Below are 23,246 nucleotides of genomic sequence, written 5' to 3' on the forward strand. Positions count from 1 at the left end.
GTTTCATTAATTTACCCATTTGCTTTGTATTTGAGTTCCCTTCTTTATTGAAGAGTTAAAGAGCTGGGTGATGGGGAGGCGGGGGGGATTCGTACCAGGGACATAGCGAGTACTCTTTCTCTACACCTTCACTGTCTCTCTTCCCATCTCTTCGGCTATGTTCACACTGGCAGTTTTGTGTACAGATAGGAATCAGAATCAGTTTTTATTGAGACTGAACAGCAACAAAAAAAAAACACATGATTTTTGCTAACACGTCACATTGCAACACGTTGTGAACTTGTAGATCTGCTGTTTCGGTGAGCGACACCATCGTACGACAGATTTTAAGTGAAGCATTATTCACTCACGTCGATGTCGTTACATCATTATAACACGGCAACCAATGCAGATAGGAACGATGTCTGAATTACACATCTGATCACTGGCAAATGAACAGTGTCAGTCAGAGTCGGAACTAGAGACCAGATTCGAGAAACAAATCGTATTTTCCTGATCAAAGCCTTGGACTACATGTAGTTGTGACATCGATCGCGTCATATAAGAACCCCGGAGATTTTGTCAGATATGTGTCGTCTATGAGTTACTGTACATTTGATCATGGCTGTGTTTGTAGGAAAAAAAATATATATATTAACCCTTTGGATAAATTAGTACTTTTTTCACCATCAGTTGATGCTTCATATCTATATGAGTAAAATCGCCCCGGCTGATTTGTTTATTTCTGGAACACAGTTCTTATGTGACGCGATCGAAGATTCCCTTATGGGAAATCCAATACAAAAGATTACGTGACCCAGGGTGATAGCGCCCTCTAGCGGCAGTGATGTCAGACTTGGGTGCTCTATTCCATTCTATCTCTATGGTCTATTTCCTGTCTGTCCCTGTCATCTAATAGAACAGAAATATCTTTGTTTTTGTGCTCAGAAGTGTCATAAAAAGAACATTTTCAAAATATAGTAAATTATGTTTTTTTCCTTCTAGTGCTGTTTATGTTTTTAAGCAATGAGGACTTCTGCTCCAGATAAACGCTGTCAGAGCCTCGTTAGACCCGATCTCTCATTGGCTGAAGCCTCGTGTTTGTTTTGATTAGATTGGCCCAGCAACAGGAAGTGTGACCCGTTATCCGGGCGGTTGCTTAGGTCACGGCTGAAAGGTCAACGGATTCTCACAGGAATGTTTTTTTTTGTCCGTTTTGCCCCTTTATTAATAGAACGCTGCTGCGAGAACAGTGCGTCTCAAACATCTTCATGTCAAGGACATATTTGGCCACGGACCCCCATCTGAAAATAGGTTGTGCCAGGGACCTCCATAAGAGAAGATTTGCATTGTTGACTGCCAGAGTTTCTCTGGAACAGTCTGTAGCCTCTGCCAGGGGTTTAAATGGTAAAACATAGGAAAAAATGTCATTTTTTTTGTCTGTTTATTTTTTAACATTGAAGTGAATGGAGCAGTAACTTTTTGGAAAATGTTATCTCCTGGTTCTTTGTGACGAACGGAAAAAAAAACACAAATAAAAGATAATTTTAGTTTTTTTTTGTTTTTTTTGCCAAAAACGTTTATAAACGTAAGCTAAATAGCTAAATTCTCAAAAACGTTTATAAGTGTTTTTGGTGGGCAATGTGTTAAATATTTTAATTTTGTTTGGTAGTTTTTGTTTTGTTTTACAACATCATTTTATTCCAAAATAGCCACTCTACAAGCTTGTATAATTTCTGATTAAAAAACATGTATATATATATATTAAATGGCAGATCTACAAGCTCACTATGCGTCGGGGACCCCCGTCAAAGATCCCTGGGGGGGGGACGACACCCAGCAGCCATCTTGTCTCCCCTGGGCTCGCATCATGTGCCACAGTAAAGCAGCGCGCTAGGCTATAGCAGCCGCTGGTTTACTGGGCCCTGCCCCGATCTGTCTGCCTCTGTGTAATTACACAGTAGAGAGAGACGGAGCTTTCTAAGGCTCAGGGTGTGATAACGTCCAGGCCAGGAGCACTAAATGCTGTGGCGTTTGGTCTCAAAGAAACTTGGATGACAGTCGCGCTGCAGTCACAAACAACAAGCTATACAACTGTTTGAACCTTGAGCATTCCTATTCTGGGAGGGTGCATTCGCCGAAAAACGCCGATCTACAAGCTCACACGACGCGGCGCAAACCGTGTCGATGAGATTTTAATGTAGAGGGAAAAAGAGAGGACCAAGTACAGAGCCAACTCGGGTCAAATAGAGGGTTTAAGTGGTTAACCCATTAAGACCGGGAACGCATCTGTGTCATGTTTAGATTTCTTTGGCTCTTCAAAAATAGCAGATATACAAGCTTGTAGATCTGCTATTTTTGAAAAATCGTGAAAATTTGTGCAAATCTTTGAATATATATATTTTTTAAAGCGAACATTTGTAACTCAAATCTTTGCTTCCGGGGGTCCCTGGAACAAAATATTTTGAGATGGGGGTCCGCGGTCAACTACATATAATTTCGGGGCTCCTTGATATGTATCATAGGTTTTTTTCCAATAAACTGTTAGGATTTTTAGAAGACATTTGTAGAATCGGCCTCAGGCCTTTAACGGGATAAACAGTAAAGACAGGTGTTCAGTTAATCTCTCAGTTGTTGCGTCTCAACTACGTCCGTTGCTTAAACTTTGTCCAATTATCATCAACGTTGCCCGTCGCCCGCAGCTCGCTTGGAGGCTTGATTTGCTCCATGCTGCCGCAGCTTGTACAGTCCAGTTCATCCCCGACGTTACATCAACGTCATGAACGACATGAAGTCAGCCTTTTGATTGTAACCTGCTCCTTTTTTGCTGATGATTCAGCTCTCCTAGTCTCTCATCATGATCAATTAGAGGTAGAAACATTACTTAGCGCAGAACTCCGCAAAATCAGCACCCGCTTAGCAGATAATAAGTTGTCTCTCCATATTGGAAAAACGTCTAGTCGATGTGGGTCACAAAAGGCAGTTTCCAGGCTGTATGGCACAGGACTCGTTTTTATACTCTGCAACAGTTATGTGGAATGTGTTATCTACAAGCCTTAGGTCGATTATCTTCATGGTTAAAGGATCACTTCACCCATTTTCAACCTATCATCATATGAATGGTCCTCACTAATGTTAAGACACTATAAGATGGCATCATTTCTGTCTTCTCACTTTATGTCTCAGAGGATGGTTGTGGACAGTTCAGAAACCTGCCTACCAGAGATTATTAATGCGAGAGCAATGTCTTCTGTTTCTATGTTCTGTTTCTATCAAATAACCAAACCAAAATGTGTGCAAACCTTTTGAATATATATATTTTTAAGCAAACATTTGTAACTCAAATCTTTGCTTCTGGGGGTTCCTGGAACAAAATATTTGTGACGGGGGTCCGCGACTAAATTCTCATCATTTTAGGGGTCCTTGACATGAAAAGGTTTGAGAACCACTGCTATAAACAGTGGTTCTGTAGAGTTTGTAGGACATATTGTAAAGTGTATACTGTATTCTGTGGTTCTGTAGGGTTTGTAGGACATATTGTATACTTTGGTACTGTAGTACTTATAGGACATAATCCAGTGGAAGGCAGAAAGCGTGTGAAGCTGCCATGGATTCCATATTTTGGTCTCTGCCGTTCATCTCCATGTTTATCATCCTCCCATTGAATGGCTGTGGTTTGTGGTGGGGAAAATCTCCCCCGTGCACTGTGTGTGTGTGTGTGTGTGTGTGTGTGTGTGTGTGTGTGTGTGTGTGTGTGCGTGTGCGCGTGCGCGTGCACGTGCGCGTGTGTGTGTGTGTGTGCGTGTGTGTGTGCGTGTGCGCGTGCGCGTGCACGTGCGCGTGTGTGTGTGTGTGTGTACATGTACGAGTGTGTATACATGTACGACTGTGTGTGTCTTAGGGGAAAGAATGTTTTTTTTTCATGCATGCGGCTGTGTGTATTTGTGTGTGTGTGTGTGTGTGTGTGTGTGTGTGTGTGTGTGTGTGTGTGTGTGTGTGTGTGTGTGTGTGTGTGTGTGTGTGTGTGTGTGTGTGTGTGTGTGTGTGTGTAATGCTGTATTTTGGGTGTTTGTGGTTGTCAGACCATAACAGTTCCGTGGCACAGAGGTTTCCTAAACCCTCTCTGTCTCTTCCTCCTCCTGCGAGAGAAAAACACTGCAGGCACAAGAACCCACACTATGTATTCTATGTTCTGTACAGTATGTTACATATGTCACAACATATACAGTATGGACATTACGTTTACCACTCCACAGATCTGCAGCATTCCTTTAAGACAGGGGTCTTCAACAGGGGGTCCGGGACCCCTAGGGGGTCCTCAGAGCTACTATAGGGGGTCCGCCAAATCTTTGTGTGATAGGAGTTCTCTTTTTTTTTACATTAACCACTTGAACCCTAGAATTCCTTTTCTGAGGGGAACATTAGCCGAAAATAGCAGATCTACAAGCTCTCAACGCCTCGCGCTGCGAGGCGTTGAGAGCTTGTAGATCGGCTATTTTTGGCAAAGAGGCTATAGGTGTAGAGGGAAAAAAAGAGCAGACTAAGACTAAGTAAAAAAAAAACTTGAATCTGAAACACAATTGTATACAATATAGAGTAGGGGGTCCCTGCTTCATCTCTCTCTCAGCTAGGGGGTCCTTGGCCTGAAAACGTTGAAGACCCCTGGTTTAAGATCAAGGGTATCAAATCACTGGACGACCCAACACCCAGGTGGTTAGGTGGGTGCATACAGTACCACACGGGCCACAAAATGCCCTGATCATCATCAAGTCCCCGGTTTGATTCCCCGCCCGGCCAGAGCATTGCTGAATATCATTCCCCTAATCTCTCTCTCTCTGCATTACCTGTGTTTCTCCAATGTTGCTGTAAAATGTAGCCCCCCCCCCCCCCCCCCCTTACATAACTAGACAAGATCAAATCTTAGTCAGAGCAGATGTTCTACTGTTTTACATTAAACATGCATGCTAATTTATCATATTTGGTTAAGGTTAGGATTTTTAAAATTAAATAGATACTAGTGATGAGCGGGTCGACCCGTAACCCGCGGGACCCGCGGGTCAACCCGCGGCGCGGGTGGGTCGAGTCAGAGGCAATTATTTCAGAGGCAATTATGCGGGCTGTGGGTGAGCGGGTCAGCCGCTCTCACACGCAAAAAAAATAAAAATAATCACATGCTCTTGTTTTGTCTTTATTCCTAATAAGAATAAGAATAATAACAATAAAACAGTTTGAATACACTTGGGGATTATTTTCTAACCATGATTTTACAGAATAAAAAAAAAATTGCGGGTCGCGGGGCGGGTTGAGCCATAGATTTATATATGGGTTCGCGGGGCGGGTTGAGGCGGGTTGGGTTCCGTCGCGGGGCGGGACGGGTCATGAAAAAACCCGACCCGCTCATCACTAATAGATACATCATTATGTAGATGTTATGTAATGTAGGATATCTTGCAATAAATGCACGGAATCTCTGTATGTACGTACGTACCATTCGACCGACCGACTTAAAATTCAGCGCGCACGTCGCCACCGACACAAGGGAGTTGAGTGCACGCCGTCGAGTCGGTCAGACAGACAGGCGGTTGTCCAGAAACGCCAGAAAAGGCTCTGGCCGTGGCCCAAATAAGCCAGTTTGATTGCCATGGCAACCCCAGCCGAAGCTTGATTTTTTCCTTTTTTTTTTCTTTGTGGCCCACTGGCCCAGTGGCCCACCGGGCATATGCCCGGTATGCCATATGCCCAGTCCGCCCCTGCACGAAACAAAATGAGAATTCAGGCTGAGTGTCAGGCTACAGTCAGTTTGCACTCCTCAGACACATTCTCCACACGTTCTCCACAGATGTTTACCACCGCACAAGGACTTTTCCACCTCTTCTACAACTCTACCCAACTTTTCCCAATTCCCTCTGTCGTGCCACGCCTCGTGCGTAGTCCACGGTGTGTGCGTAGATGCAAATATGTAAGTTTATTTGTCATGTAACTGTATCATATATGGAGATTCAGTTGTCCAGAAAGGCAGATCCCCCCCCGATATTCCCATATATAGGTATGACCATATATGGCCATGTACCCTTTTAAATGTATTTATCTCTCTCCCTCCCCCCCATTCTTCTTCTTCCCTTTCTCTTTTATGGAAATAACAAAACGATGGAGCTTGCACAAAAACTAAATTTCGCCCACTGTTTTACACCTGTAAAACATGTGATGTGACGATAAAGATGATTCTGATTCTGTACTGATAACATCAGGGATCTCCATATTATAGACCATATTCACACGGCGGCCATTTTGGAATTCAACATTGGCACGTCATTGACTTAATAGCAACATGGCCGCCGTGTGAATATGGTCTATGGGCATAAAAGGGACAAGGATAGACAATGCCATCTGACCTCTTCACACTTCTCTTTCCCTGTTAAAGTCTTTTCCTCCTCATTGTCCTGCCTGATTTGCCAGGTGTGGTCAATTGGCCAAAATCAGGCAAATTCACACCCGGCACCATTTCACACCTGGCAACCCCCCCCCCCCCTTTCTCCCTGACAAGGCATGGACAATCCTCTGATGTTCCACTGAAGTGCCGAGGCACTTTGAAACTTTTGGAACGTCAGATCTATATTCAGATCTCCATATATGGGCATTGAAGGGACACAGGCAGACGGACGGATACAGAGATCTCCATATATGGGCACAAAACGGGGTAATGCATAACAGGGCGGGGCATGCATTTCCCTATTTGCATCGTTCCCAACTTGCATCGTTCCCGAGTACCGGGCAACCGGCCTCCGGCCTAGCACTGTATAATGTTCCATTGTGTCAAATAATATTCTACTATACTGTACTTGCTAAAGTAGACATACTATGTTCTCTCTCTCTCTCTCTCTCTCTCTCTCTCTCTCTCTCTCTCTCTCTCTCTCTCTCTCTCTCTCTCTCTCTCTCTCTCCTCTCTTGTCTCTTAGTTCTCTCTTCTTCTCTCTCCTCTCTTAATTCTCTCTTCTTCTTCTCTCTCCTCTCTTCTCTCTTAATTCTCTCTTCTTCTCTCTCCTCTCTTAATTCTCTCCTCTCTTCTCTCTTAATTCTCTCTTCTTCTTCTCTCTCCTCTCTTAATTCTCTCTTCTCTCTTCTTCTCTCTTCTCTCTTAATTCTCTCCTCTTCTCTCTCCTCTCTTAATTCTCTCTTCTTCTTCTCTCTCCTCTCTTCTTCTTCTCTCTTCTCTCTTCTTCTTCTCTCTCCTCTCTTAATTCTCTCTTCTTCTTCTCTCTCCTCTCTTCTTCTTCTCTCTTCTCTCTTCTTCTTCTCTCTCCTCTCTTAATTCTCTCTTCTCTCTTCTTCTCTCTTCTCTCTTAATTCTCTCTTCTTCTTCTCTCTCCTCTCTTAATTCTCTCTTCTCTCTTCTTCTCTCTTCTCTCTTAATTCTCTCCTCTTCTCTCTCCTCTCTTAATTCTCTCTTCTTCTTCTCTCTCCTCTCTTAATTCTCTCTTCTCTCTTCTTCTTCTCTCTCCTCTCTTAATTCTCTCTTCTTCTTCTCTCTCCTCTCTTCTTCTTCTCTCTTCTCTCTTAATTCTCTCCTCTCTTCTCTCTTAATTCTCTCTTCTTCTTCTCTCTCCTCTCTTAATTCTCTCTTCTTCTTCTTCTCTCTCCTCTTTTAATTCTGTCTTCTTCTTCTCTCTCCTCTCTTAATTCTCTCTTCTTCTTCTCTCTCCTCTCTTCTCTCTTAATTCTCTCTTCTTCTCTCTCCTCTCTTAATTCTCTCTTCTTCTTCTCTCTCCTCTCTTAATTCTCTCTTCTTCTCTCTTAATTCTCTCTTCTTCTCTCTTAATTCTCTCTTCTTCTTCTTCTCTCTCCTCTCTTAATTCTCTCTTCTTCTCTCTCCTCTCTTAATTCTCTCTTCTTCTTCTCTCTTCTCTCTTAATTCTCTCTTCTCTCTTCTCTCTTCTCTCTTAATTCTCTCTTCTTCTCTCTCCTCTCTTCTCTCTTAATTCTCTCTTCTTCTCTCTCCTCTCTTAATTCTCTCTTCTTCTTCTCTCTTCTCTCTTAATTCTCTCTTCTTCTTCTCTCTTCTCTCTTAATTCTCTCTTCTTCTCTCTCCTCTCTTAATTCTCTCTTCTTCTTCTCTCTTCTCTCTTAATTCTCTCTTCTTCTTCTCTCTTCTCTCTTAATTCTCTCTTCTTCTCTCTCCTCTCTCAACCCATCTGGTCAGGCAGATGGCCGTCCACCCAGAACCTGGTTCTGCTCCAGGTTTCTACCCGTTTTAAGGGGTGTTTCTCCTTGCCACCATCATTAAGTGTTCGCTCCCGGCAACTAGAGTTGATTTTGACAACAAATTTTGGTTCAGTTTTAGTCATAGCCTTTTGAATAAAATTCCATTTAGTTTTACTCATACTTTAGTCATCTGAAATGTTTTAGTTTTAGTCTAGTTTTACTCGACTAAATCTACAGTTGATTTAGTCGACTAAAATGTATTTTGGCGGTGACTTGAGGGTGCCGTAATGGCTGATTTTACACTTGGTTGAATGCTGAAAATAGCCGATCTACAAGCTCACAACGCGTCGCGACGCGTTGTGAGCTTGTAGATCTGCTATTTTCAGAGCACAACACCCGAGCGCAACCAAACATAAAATGACTTGTCTTTTAGTTCTACTGGATCTCTTCTCCACTAGATCCCTCACTAACATTTTAGTCTAGTTTTTATTTGCTTTTGCGAAATTGTCAGTATATTTAGTCTTAGTTTTAGTCATCATAGCTTAGTTTTTATTTCGTTTTTATTTCGTTTTCAGTGAAAAAAGGTAGTCGACGAACATTTTTCGTCGTAGTTTTAGCCGACGAAATCAACACTACCGGCAACACTTTGATGATGCTGATCTGATCAAACCTGATCAGAACATCACGGGTTCATTATTCCAGCTCAACGGAATGTGTCTCATCATCTCACACCTTCTCTCTGCTTCCTCGTCCTCTCGTCTTTCCACTCTGCCGTTTAACCACATCAACCCCAAGCCTCCCCTATTTTGGGCAAATTTCCCCCCAAAAATCCCAAATCTTTAATCTAAAGATTTAATCGATTTTTTTGTGGCGATTTTCAAAAATAGCAACAAAAAAAAAAAGCAGCAGATCCATAAGCTCACAACGCGTCGCAGCGTGACGTGTTGCGAGCTTGTAGATTCGTCGTCGTGTGACGAAGAATGTATGGCTTAAAAAAGTGATTCAAACAATAAAGACTTGCGTCTGGATACGAAACTGTCATCACATAACTTTGGAATGGATCCTTCTGGAATGGCTTTGCCAAAAACAGCTCATGGTGCTTGTTGGACTGGAAACTTTCCTTACCCTGGGGATTATGTTTGCGAGCATAATTAGTCCGCTAACAATGTCCTGGTGCATTGCATTGTTGCGAGTTAAAATAATTATACACGGAAGACATTCTTCCGTTCACAAAAACTGTTCTTGTTTATTTGGGGGAGAAAAAAAAAGAATTTTGCTGCAAAGCTGTTTATTCCTGTACCGGAGTACCAGTGGTGGAAGAAGTACTCACATTTTTTTTACTTTAGTAAAAAGTATCAATACTACAATGTAGAAAGTAAGAGACCTGTATTTACAAATTTAGTTAAGTAATAGTACAAAAGCATTGGCATCAAAATATACGTGAAGTACCAAAAGTTAAAGTACTCATTATGCAGAATGTCCCATTTCACAATTTATCAAAATGTATACAAAATCTTGAGAAAATAACAGATGTACTTGCGTCGTGACCTTGTAGATCTGTTGTTTTCGAATAGCTGAAGTGTATAGGGCTGAAACGGTTAATGTATGTTTTGTGGTAATAATCAAAATCTACAAAGTAACTATAGTGCCTAAAGTTTTCTAATAATTGTAGTGAAGTAAAAGCACAACATTTGCCCCTGAGATAGTAGTGGTAATCTCTAGTACATTTAACCCATTAAGACCTGGAACGCATTTGTGTCACTTTAGATTTCTTTGGCTATTCAAAAATAGCAGATATACAAGCTCATGGCGCGGCACCGAGTGCCGCGCCATGAGCTTGTAGATCTGCAATTTTTGAAAAATCTTGAAAAAAAAAAAAAGTTTTTCAAAAATCTGTTGGGATTTAGAAAACATTGTTAAGAATCGCCTCAGGCCTTAATGGGTTAAAAAAAAAAGATACTCCAGTAAAGTCAAAATACCTTAAAAAGTAAATGTACTTAGTTACTTTACACCACAGGCTTGCAAAGCTGCTATTCCTGTACCAGAGTATACTACTTGTTGTGTGTGTGCTGTGTGGGTATTTTTATAACCAGTGTGCATTTTTTTTTGTTGCTTTGTTTGTTTGTGCAGACGGGAAACCAGCACATATACCAACCCGTTGGCAAGCCAGGTAATAGACGGATCCCCTTCTGCATGTAATTACACAGTCTGACAACAACCACCACCATTGTTTTGTTTCTGTCAAGTCTGTCTTTATCTCTCCATGTTTACTGAACATCTTCTGTTTCACTCGCACTCCTCACTCTCTGTCTTTCACGCATGCACGCACGCACACACACACACACACACACACACATTCCTCTGATTCCCTAGATTTTCTATTTTCTAACTCAGTGGTTTTCAACCCTTTTCATGCCCCAAGGACCCCTAAATTGTTATACATTTGGCCGCGGACCCCCGTCTGAAAAAGTTTTGTGCCAGGGACCGCCAGAAGCAAAAGATATCAGTTCATTTTTTGCTTTAAAAAAATATAAATATTCAAAGGTTATGCACACTTTTTTAAAGGTTTTTCAAAAATAGCAGATCTACAAGCTCATAGCGCGGCACTCGGTGCCGCGCTATGAGCTTGTATATCTGATATTTTTGAATAGCCAAGGCTATTAAGCGGTTAAAATGATTGTGATGCTATGATAACTAATTTCGCTGGGGACCTTCTGGTACCCCCTCAAGGACCACTGGTGGTCCCCGGACCAATGGTTGAAAACCACTGTTCTAACTGACTAGGGTGTGTGTGTGTGTGTGTGTGTGTGTGTGTGTGTGTGTGTGTGTGTGTGTGTGTGTTCAAGTGTTATGGTATATTTTACTGGATGTTATCATTTGAATGTCGTGTGTCATTTAAATGTTACTGTATATGATATTCCATGTCATTATTTGAATCTCTTTATCTCTCCATGTTTACTGAACATCTCTGTTTGACTCTCACTTCTCACTCTCTCTGTCTTTCAAGCATGCATGCACACACACGCACATGCACGCGCGCGCACACACACACACACACACACACACACACACACACACACACACACACACACACACACACACATACCCACACACACACACACACACACACACACACACACAAATACTCACACTCCTCTGATTCCGCCTATTGTCTATTTTGTAACTGACTAGAGTGTGTGTGTGTGTGTGTGTTTAAGTGACATTTGAATGTTTTTAAGCGTTATGGTATATTTTACTGTGTGTTTTCATTTGAATGTCCAGTGTCATTTTGAATGTTACAGTATCTGACATATTACATGTCATTGTTTGAAAGTTAAGTGATGATTTGAACATTTTCAAATGTGACTCGAATGTTAATTGAGAGAGTTATTTGAATGTTTTGAATGTTATGCGGTACGTTATTAGAATGTTACTTACATGTTATTGAGTGTCGTTTTAATGTTGTTTTTCCATAGAACATGTGGCTCCCCCTAAGAAACCCCCCAGACCAGGGGCTCCAGGTCACCTGGGCAGCCTGGCCTGTTTGTCCACTGGAGACGGTTATAATGATGGACTCAAGGTACACACACACACACACACACACACACACACACACACACACACACACACACACACACACACGTCTGTATTGCTATACTTGTGAGCACATCAACATTTTAGGACAGCAGTGTTTTATGAATGTCATCTCTTATAAATTTTGCCATTTTCACCGAAAAATAGCTGATCTATAATACTTATAGATCAGCTATTTTTCGGTGCAAGACACTGGCAACGCAACTAATTGTAAATCATGTTTAACTCTTAATTCCAACCCCCCCAACCCTAACCTCAACCTCGAAATGTCCAATCCTGATCCTAAACCCAACCCCAACCTTTTCCTAAATCTCTAAAAAAACACTTTTTTCAACCATAAAACATCTATTTTCCTTTGAGGACCAGGAAAACAGCCCTCACTATGTCTGTATTCTGATATTCTACTATACGTGTGGGGACATTTGGTCCTCACAAGTATACTAATACACACACATACACACACACACATGCACACACACACGCACGCGCGCGTGCACACACACACACACACACACACACACACACACACACACACACACACACACACACACACACACACACACACACACACACACACACACACACACACACACACACTTCCTAACACAAAACCTCTATGCATTATACTGTGTTAACACTCACATGCTCTCTCACACACACACACACACACACACACACACACAGATGGCATGTTTGTTAATGCTTATTAGCATTAATATGTTTATTTTTTCTTCTTTGGCTGCTCTCTCTCTCTCCCTTTCTCCTCCTCCTCCTCTCCTCCTGCCTTACTGTTGACCCAGCCCTGGCGGGTAAGCGTGTGTGTGTGTGTGTGTGTGTGTGCGTGTGCGTGTGTGCACGTGTGTGTGTGTGTCATACACGTTAACCAATTAACACACGTGCCAGAGGTTTATTAAAATAGGGTACGTTCAGTGCCAGCATATCTTCCATCCACTTACGTTGATACGTTTCGTGCCGTAGAAGCCCCGTCGAGGACGCGCATGTAAACAAAGCGTGCGTGCGAGACGGCGGAGGGTCCCAACTAACGCCTGGAACAATAATATTTCTAACGCGATCCTCCATTGCAGAGTGATCTTCAGATTGACGTTATTTCCGTATCCGGGTATGTTACAATGATATATTCACTACGAGAGGTGAAGAACGGTGAGATCTTTATAAAATCAAAGTTTTTTCAAAATTACGTTTTTTATGTCAGTGGCAGATTTGGTAATTGGAAAAGAAAAATGTTTACGCGGCAGTGAATGAGTTAAGGTGACCGGGTGGCACACAGGTAAAGTTCCCACCACTGTAGAGACTGGGGTTCGATTCCTCTACGGAGCCTCCGGCTTAAAAAAAATATGCAGTTGATAAAAAAATAATGATTTAGATTAAGAGTCATTCATTCGTCTATACAAATACTACGAGCTGGGGAGGCACCTATCAGCAGGGAGTGTAGGGCGGGAGGAGTAGGACGGGGGCTCTACTTCCTCCCGGTGGGGGATCCTCACTGGCAGGTGAGTCAGTAGGATGCAACAGCAGTGACAACACAGCAATGTGTGTGGGGAGGAAACAATTGGCATAATGAGTAAATTGGGAAGAAGTTAATACCTCTAAAAACTAATAATAAGACCATTACTACGTCAAAAGTAACTAACAAACTATACTATACATTTTTTGTTGTTGAAAACAGCAGATCTACAAGCTCACAAGAGCTGGTAGTTCGGCTATTTTCACAATATTTAACTGTGGAACCAAGTAATGCCTCAACTCCGACAATTCCAAGTGCTTGTCGGGATGGGGGGGTCCACAGTTCAGATATGATTCTTTTGGGGGTCACGGCCTGAAAAGTTTGGGAACCCTTGAATTAAAGCACATGGAATGGGGCAGGAAAACACTTTTCCTGCCCCGCTTTCTTTGGTTAGTTTTGTTTTTACACACAGTGCACTGAGAAGTAGACGTAGATGTATAGTAGAAGTGTACGAACATGCTCCCAGCCCTGGATACAGTCAACCTGAAAAGCACATAACTCAACACCCACACTGTTTAACAATACTGCCACCCAGTGGCTATAATATAGAACGACTGTGCAGCGACAACTATGGCGCTGTGTTCACTGAGGACCTTGTTGTCATGACACAACAGTAACCAAAAGACTCGCCCCAAAACACACTCGCCCCCACTTTTTGGGGGGGACCAGCGGTTCTTGTATTCTTGTATTTGTTTCACTGAGGATAGGGTTAGGCATAGTTTTACTGAGGTTACGTTTAGGAATAAGGTTAGGTTTTGGCACCGTTTTACTGAAGTTACGTTTAAGAGTAAGGTTAGGTTTAGGCATAGTTTACTGAGGCTACGATTAGGAATACCTAAGACTGTGTTTTGGGCCGAGCGTTTTGGTATTCGACACAACACAAGCTTTGTTGCTCGTTCTTCATTGGTTGGAGGGTAAGCCTGCCCACTCACTGTCCTCTCTCTGCAATTTCATTGGTCACAGCTGCAGCCTCAAGAGATAAGCCCGCCCCCCACGGCCAATCTGGACCGCTCTAACGACAAGGTGTACGAGAACGTGACGGGATTGGTCAAAGCTGTGATTGAGATGTCCAGTAAGATCCAGCCCGCACCCCCGGAGGAATACGTTCCCATGGTTAAGGTATACGAGAGACCTGTATTTTTAAAGCTACAATCCTTAAGTTTTATGTCGTCTCTGTTGGGTTGGAAACCTCATATGTTCAAAAACAGCAAAAGTGTCAGACCCACAAGCTCACATATCAAGCTTGTGGGTCTGACACTTGTGACGCTTTTGTGTGACGCCGTAGTATGATCAAGTAGGGCGTTAATTTACGAAAAAACAGTTATGAATATGGAGATAAGAGGTTTCTGCCTGACAGCAACGATATCCATTGTCTCCCTCGTCTGACAGAGAGAGAGATACTTGCAATGATGTCTGAACTGATCTAGTGGGCCAATTTGTCTAGTGTCCCTGCTTCAAATAACTTTATTGACATTGTCAAGCAGTAGTTGACTACCCTATACCAGGTTCTATACTAAACGTCTCAATAGAAGAGTAGGGAGACCACCTCCAACCACTGCACACATACTAGGTATATTGTTATTATACAACAGGTAGTTCAGTCGAAGCAATCTGATTGGTTGACATTGCCATCTACCCGTGCTTCAAACGGGCATGACGGCACAACTAATCCAAATATAACTAGAAAAAGTGCTCCCCGGCGCACAGGTAGGTCTCTGCCAGGCCAGGTAGGTTATTGTGGGCCAGCAATGTTGATGGAATTTGAAGAATCCAGTCTGAGAAAAGTTGTCTAGCGTGGCTGAGTAAACAAAGGACTATGTCTGTCTCTGTCAGACGGACACCATTTATTTCCAGGATAACAGAGATAACACTCGCAGAAAGGTTGTTATTTTGAGAGAGAAATGTCCCGCAATAATGAATACATTTCGATATGTTTTATTTTGATGGTAACTGTTGTATAATCATCACTTCAGCGATGCCTGCGGAACTCTGCTCTGCCTCGTTCCTGTCCGCATCACTGGCGTGCCTATAATCACGATAACGCACACCCTCTCGTGTAATATTGCTTAATTAACATACTCTAGTATACAGATTAGTAATAATATATAGTAATAATATATAGGTCCCAGATTTGGAGGCAAAGTGGCCAGGTGTCAATGCAATGCATTTCTCAACCATTTACAACTGTTACGCAATATAAGTTCCCCAATGATGAATATGTATTTGTAAAATGTAAGAACCTCGCGTGTGTGTGTGTGTGTGTGTGTGTGTGTGTGTGTGTGTGTGTGTGTGTGTGTGTGTGTGTGTGTGTGTGTATGTGTATGTGTATGTGTGTGTGTGTGTGTGTGTGTGTGCGTGCGTGTTTTTCAGGATGTGGGCCTTGCGTTGAGGACATTATTGGCTACCGTGGATGAGACCATCCCACAACTTCCTGCCAGCACACACAGAGAGGTATGAACACACACACACTTTACACAACATTAACTTTTACACTTGTAAAATAGAAAATATAATGTTCAACTGAAATATTATTATATTATATCATATTGAGTTGATCACTCAAATGTGCTTTACAGTGTATTTCACATTCACAACACGTCAGTGGCGTGCACAGACATTTTGAGGGGCAGGTGCTCAAGTAAATTATACTTCTTTTTGTTTCCTTGGTATGCTCTTTTTTCCCTCTACACCTATACCTCTTTGCCAAATGTGGGCTTGTAGATCGGCTATTTTTGGCTAAAGTTCTCCTCAGAAAAGGTATGCTAGGTTTCGAGTGGTTACGGTAAAAAGAAACATCATATCACATAAAGATTTGGCGGACCCCCTGCAGTAACTCTGAGGATCCCCTAGGGGTCCCAGACCCCTGCTGTAAACCCTTTTTCAAAAGGGCACTTCTGGTCAAGAGGGCAAAGGGCAGGTGCTCGAGCACCACCTAGAGTCTATCTGTGCACGTCCCTGCAACACGTCAATTTGTGGATTGAAGTTTTCTTGTATGTTCCCACAGATCGAGATGGCCCAGAAGCTGTTGAATTCAGACTTGGCGGAGCTGATTGGGAAAATGAAGCTAGCTCAACAGTATGTGATGACCAGGTAGGTTCAAGCACAAAACGAACTTACAACTCGTCTCTGTCGGGCGCAAACCCGATCATATCTCCAAAACTGTTACTATTCAGGATTAAAATTCAAAAATAGCAACAGTAGCAGATCTACAGTACAAGCTCTCTGTCATCAGTTCCCAATGACACACAATGAGAGTGACAATACAGCTTGCCCACTGATACATACAGTACAGTACATAGCAATCTTAATACCTAACTAAATGTACCCAGGCATTCGTTGCGACATTGGTTCTCAAAGTGGGGTCCTACTTTATAAATGTATATGTTGGCTATTCAAAAATAACAGATCTTCAAGGTCACAGCGTGCCACTTCGTGCTGCTAGCTTGTACGTCTGCCTTTAGGTATAGAGCGGATCCTGCTCTATACCTGACTTTGTCCGTGTTCACCGTCAACGTTCTGATTGGTCAGACCCGTCAATGTTCTGATTGGTCAGACCCGTCAACAAAGTGATTGGTCAAGCTTTACGTGACACATGGCTATAAACACATTATAAACACATATCGATGACATAATGTATCAAAGGCGCCGCTACCTTCACACAGGGTGTGATTTTTTTTTTAAATATCGAAACATTTTGAATCTTTTTGTTTTTTTTTAACAAATCTTTTTTTCTGAGGATCCCTGGCACAAAATGTTTTTAGATGGGGGTCCACAGCTAAATACATATCAATATGGGGGTCCTTGACTTGAAAAAGTGGACTACAAGATCAATATTTCTGTGTGTGTGTGTGTGTGTGTGTGTGTGTGTGTGCGTGTGCGTGTGCGTGTGCCGCTCCAGTCTCCAACAGGACTATAAGAAACAGATGCTGACGGCAGCACACGCCCTCGCAGTGGACGCCAAGAACCTGCTAGACGTCATCGACCAATCGCGGCTCAAGATGATGGCCCAGGCCCGCCCACACTAGCCCCCCGGGGGAGGGAGGGAGCGGAGTGGAGTGTCGACCAATAGGAGCTCTATCTGGCTGGGCTTGGGGTTGACAGACAGACAGCAGCTCCATGGTTACCAGGGTTACACACAGTGGCGAATAAACAGACTCCTCTGCTCTCGGGGAAGTCGAACCTTTTTGGCTCCTGAGGCGAGAAGAACAGGCTGCTTTACTTCTGACTGAATCAAATAGGAGGATTCTTCACAAACGGTCGATCTGGTGAATCATTGGGAGTTTGGATCCGTTTTTCTCCGAGGTTTAGGGACTGCTGTGCTGAGCCGTGGGGGAATCGATTTTCTGACTCTTTGTCAGGTTCGATCTCCCCCCAAACACTGTGACTCTCGTAATAGGAGAACAGAATAACAAAACAAAAGACAAAAAAAACAACAACTCCTGAATCAGAGATTGGAGGCAGCTCCTCCGCTGTCTTTGGGACTGGAACGGAAACCAGGAGCGGGAGCGTTGTTGTACTGTAGATGGGGACTGGACTACACCAGCATATCTTTAAGTTATGGACCCCGACATGGGGGGACACCGGGGTGTGACGGGGGACTACACGAGACACAACTTGTTGTTTTAACCCATTAAGACCTGAGGCCGATTCTTAAAAGTGTTTTTTGAAAAAAAGAAAGAAAATGTTTTCAAGATGTTTCAAAAATAGCAGATCTACAGCCGCGCTACGAGCTTGTATATCTGCTATTTTTGAATAGCCTAAAGAAATCTAAAAGTGACACAGATGCGTTCCCGGTCTTAATGGGTTAATAAGCCCAGGTGTCATTGTAAAGAACGACTGCTCTCCTTATCATCCCAGCTGAACAGGTTTCAAGATGAAACGAACATTTCGGGGGGTCCCTGCACGAGTTCTGGTCTGGAATAGGAGTAGATTGGACTGAGGGCGGAGCATATTATCCAAGAACTGTCTGACATTTGATTCTGTGGGTAGAGTACTTCCTGGGATCCTAGTGTGCCAAGCCAGCGGAGAGGGGACCTGTTTGTTTGTTCATCGTAAATGGACTGCAAACATACCAGTCCTCTTCAGTACCGGTACACTCTGTATTACTCAGTGGTTGGTTATTTGTGCGCTATTAGAGGGTATATATTTTCATTCACAGCCAAACAGAACGCCGGGCTGATGTCACTGATCAGCCGGTGTGTAATGTTATAGGTTGGACCGTGGCCCTATGACTGTGTTCACACTGGCAGCCCCGCAAAATCCAATCTGAGCTTATCCAGATGGGAATCAGATTGGATTCATCATCAAGAAAAACATGAAAATGACATGGAAACTGATTTTTGCAAATCAATAACCGGTCCACAAGCTCACAATGCATTGTGATCTTGTGGACCGGCAAGCAACACCATCGTACAGTATGCCAGACTATGAATATAGTCCCTCAGGGTCTATATTCAGGGCTCAATACATCCGTATTGAGCCCTGAGGGGTTGAAGCGGTCGAGCATTACTCACGCCTAGGTCGTTAACGTTGTTACCACGGCAACCAATGCAGATAGGCAGACTAAAAAAGTCTGAATGCACAAATTGCGATCTGATCGCTTTGCGAATGACAGTGTTGGGCGGTCAGTACTAATAAAGGTCATATTTGAGACACAAATCAGATTTGCCTACAGCAGGGGTCTTCAACGTTTCCAGGCCAAGGACCCCCCTTTAGCTGAGAGAGAGATGAAGCAGGGACCCCCCCCTCACTACATACTGTATAAAGTTGTATTTTCATAGATTTCATAGACCAACACCAAACCTCTTGCTTAAGTTCTGTTGAGAATAGAGATAATAGGGTTCAAGTGGTTAATGTAAAACGAAAATCCAATCACACAAAGATTTGGCGTCCCCCCCCTGTAGTAACTCTAGGGACCCCCGAGGGGTCCCGAACCCCCTGTTGAAGACCCCTGGCCTACAGTCTAGCAACAAAGCAATACGTGGCACATGATTGGATGTCACACTGCTTGATCCCAGCGTCTCTAGAGCACAGGGAGGAGGAGACTCTTCCCTTTAAATGGCAGATCAGACAAGATGGTGCGTTCAGCTGAGAGTGTGTGTGTGTGTGTGTGTGTGTGTGTGTGTGTGTGTGTGTGTGTGTGTGTGTGTGTGTGTGTGTGTGTGTGTGTGTGTGTGTGTGTGTGTGTGTGTGTGTGTGTGTGTGTGTGTGCGTGCGTGCATGCCTGTTGTATTGCTGAACAGAGGGTTGGTGGTTTTCAGACGATAAAAGATAATAAAGATCTGTGATTGGTCACGAGCCTGGAGAAGACCGCCTCCTTCTCTCCCTCTCTCTTCTTCTTCTCCTTTAGTCTTCCTTTTTTCACGTCTGCTTTTATAAACGTAGAGGGAGGGGCTGCCGAGGATGCTCTTGTCCTCTCTCTCTCTCCTCCATCCATCATCCATTTACCTCGCTCTCCCTTCCGCGGCAACACAATAGTCACGCCATGGCGTGAAAATGCGGCCATATTTGACGAGTCGGGAGGCCAACCGTGACTTGTAATGGGACGCCTCGGGCGTAACGCCGGGCCCACGTGTAGACTCCACATCGAAAACGGCATTAAAAAAAAACACTGAAAACAAGTTCAAAACCTTGACAACGAGGCAGGTGTGCCGTCAGAAGCGGGCTTTGAGCCCCTGGCAAGGTTAATGGAATTATTTATGACCTTTCCCTCTGCGTCAACTTCATGGTACACGGAAAAAAAAAACGCACTCGAGTGGTGAGATGCGACGCCTCGTGTCAGCTCCTGTCTTCCTCTGTTTCCGGTTCAGAGCCGCTTTTAGGACTTCAGGTTGTGAAGAACGTTTTGTCTGCAGGCCCAGAGGCTTCCTCGCACACATCGCCTCCACGTTAACGCTCAATAAGATGGCTCCTTTCTCCTCTCTTGACACCGACTGTATCTTGTTTTGTCGTTTCACTCCCCCAAAAAACTATACACACAACTGTACAATTGGTTCAACTGGATTCGATGTGGAACTGTTGAATCGGGTCAAGCCCAGGTATGCCTTGTTGGCAAATCTGCATCCGGGGCATCGAGGTACTTTTAACCACATTAACCATACCGTCTCTATTCTGGACATGGCACAATAGGCGAACATTCGCCAAAAACTGCAGATCGACAAGCTTTACAAGCTTGAGCTTGTAAAACTGCTACTGTATTTTTCGGCAGAGATTTGGTGTAGAGGGGGAAAAGGAGAGGGGGACAGAGTATAGAACTCTGGGGGACCCTGGTCAACTAAGTATAGTATATAAGTGGTTAATGAATAAATAAAGGTCTGTTGGATTGTGTGCATATGGATGGGTGACTGTCTTCCTAAGTGAATGGGAGTTGTGTAGATGTTGTGCTGGTTTCACTTTTGCACGGTGTGTCAGGCTGATGTCCCTCAGTGTGTGTGGTTGGCTCATGTCTTGCTCTGACGTCATTTTTTTTCATTCAAAATTTTGCCCCCTAATAACTACCAATCCCAGAGGAAATGACACCCAAAGTGATGTCACGTCTTTGCTCTGTCACCCCAAGCAGTGTCTCACACACACACACACACACACACACGCACACTTACACGCACACGCACACACGCACACACACACACACACACACACACACACACACACACACACACACACACACACACACACACACACACACACACACACAGGGGAAGCCAAACAAACATGAGATGAGGGAGTTACGTAACTGGAACAATTTGTGTTTTGTCCGGTGTCATGCTTTGAAACTGTCCCCAAATTGTGTCACAGTGTAAATGGTGCCCCTTGGGGCAAAGAAAAACCTAAACTTTTGTTTCTCTGACATTGCCAGTGACAAATGAACTGAAAATGCTAATCAAAGGAGCACGTCTGTGTTTTTGGTTCATTCTGACCCCTGCTGGACACTTGGAATATGACACAAATTTGTTATGAATATACTGGTGACCCTGCTGGTATAGTGTCCTGTTAGTATGAGTATGTGGATTTGCACAAGAACAGAATAAAAGTTACGTTATGTTTGTTTAGTTTTAATCCTGTCTCATCCACATTTTGATGGGTTTCCATGTCTGGGCAGTGATGAAAATATCAAATAGTTGCGTCTTGTGGGTTTTAAGATGAGATACTTGCATTTCATTGTCGTGTGTGAATCCACTCATGCTGGTACTGTATATGGTGTGCTATACTGGTGTGTCTTACTGGTAAACTGTACAGTACTCCTCCTAGTAAGCACTGGTTTATATTTTGTCTTCTGGGCCAAGTCAGCCATCTTGTCAAATAGCGGAATAAATAAAACCGATGAAATAAAACAAAGTGAATCTTTTATTTTACCTGTCTATACCTTTTCATGAAGGAGGAGACGAGAGCTTTCTCTCGTAGCGAATTTCTACACAGAAACCATTGAATTATAAATGACATTGGCTGGGTTTCCCAATTAAGAACTACTTAACGGGAGCTGTCCAATCAATTGATGCCAGACTAACCGATTGTTCCACACAAGTACTAGCCCTAGAATGGCTGCGATGTTACATACATACATTTATTTTTTTATATATTTTTTTATCCCACGATTTTGTAACCCTTATTTTTCACCCGGTGCCAATTTTCTAAGTGATCCTGGGCACTACACTCCCCTCACCAGCCTAGGGAGGCCAGGGCCGAGCTCATGCCTCCTTCAATGCATGAGAGCCAACTGACCACCTTGCCACCTGACAGGGTGCTTTGCTGTGTGTGTTTTTAATTATGACTTCCTCTTTCTAAATCCATGTAGGCTTCTTTTTTTCTTTGTATATGGACCCACGGGTCTGGAATAAATATTTTATATATATATATATATATATATATATATATATATATATATATATATATTAATAGGAACCTATAGATGCAAGTATCATGACACACGTGCTGTCTTGTGTTGGGTTTATGTTTTGTGCTGTGTACGTTAAATACAAACTTTAATGAAAAAAATAAAATGAACACGCAGGGACATGAGGTGCCCCAATGCAATTATAATACTGTCGCGGGCAGAATCCACGCTTCTCGTTCTCCCCTGGCCTGCTGTTCCATAATGTTAAAATGCTCTTTAATTTGCTGTGTGTGCAACAGGTCTCTTGCATTACATGCGAAGGGCGCACACACACACACACACACACACACACACACACATTGCTTGCTTGCTTGATTGATTGATTAAATAAATACTTTATTAACAGTTTGCAGACTCTACAGAGGTACGGTTTACAATGATTGTTAAAAGGATAACACAAAAAGCCCTATAGGGGCTTGTTTCCATTGTGGTCCTGTGTATTCAATTAATTAAGACATTTAAAGACATACGTACAATAATATATCGTTTCCGTTTAGGTGCTAAGCTTAGAGGGCTTTTCTAGGACCCTTTACAAATTGCAGACAGGTGCTCTTTTATAGTTTTGAAGGAGGGTAAGGAGTCACACTATGATGTTTGTTGGAAGGGCATTCCACATTTTGGTGGCATGGCACAGCAGTTGAACGAATTTAACCCCATGTTTGTGCTGAATCTGGGTTGAGTGAGATCAGTGGAGCCAGTGGCGTGCACAGACATTTTGAGGGGCAGGTGCTCAAGTAAATTATACTTTTTTTTGTTTACTTGGTCTGCTCTTTTTTCCCTCTACACCTATACCTCTTTGCCAAAAATAGCCGATCTACAAGCCCACAACACCTCGCAGCGCGAGGCGTTGTGAGCTTGTAGATCTGCTATTTTTGGCTAAAGTTCTCCTCAGAAAAGGGATGCTAGGTTTCGAGTGGTTATGGTAAAAGGAAAAATATCACATAAAGATTTGGCGGACCCCCTGTAGTAACTCTGAGGACCCCCTAGGGGTCCCGGACCCCCTGTTGAAGACTGTAAACTGGAAAAAAAAAACTTTTTTCTTTCTTTTTTTCAAAAGGG

The 23,246-nt window shown here is 43.1% G+C and overlaps 1 protein-coding gene across 8 annotated transcripts in view; it reads left to right on the forward strand.

The window, feature by feature from the left end:
• Positions 1-21,611, forward strand: part of LOC311039254 (focal adhesion kinase 1-like) — a 129,629-nt gene extending 108,018 nt beyond the window's left edge. For all 8 annotated transcript variants that reach the window (XM_084048986.1, XM_084048987.1, XM_084048984.1 and 5 more), the window contains 6 exons: positions 10,309-10,348; positions 11,655-11,758; positions 14,261-14,416; positions 15,668-15,748; positions 16,302-16,387; positions 17,196-21,611. In XM_084048986.1, the coding sequence (XP_083905112.1) occupies positions 10,309-10,348; positions 11,655-11,758; positions 14,261-14,416; positions 15,668-15,748; positions 16,302-16,387; positions 17,196-17,322 (594 nt within the window). In that variant the 3' untranslated portion in view covers positions 17,323-21,611. The remainder of the gene's footprint in view (positions 1-10,308; positions 10,349-11,654; positions 11,759-14,260; positions 14,417-15,667; positions 15,749-16,301; positions 16,388-17,195) is intronic.
• The last annotated feature ends 1,635 nt before the right edge of the window (positions 21,612-23,246 follow it).

This window comes from Gymnoscopelus microlampas (genome assembly GCF_963454915.1).
Source record: "Gymnoscopelus microlampas genome assembly, chromosome: 3".
Taxonomy (NCBI): Eukaryota; Metazoa; Chordata; class Actinopteri; order Myctophiformes; family Myctophidae; genus Gymnoscopelus; species Gymnoscopelus microlampas.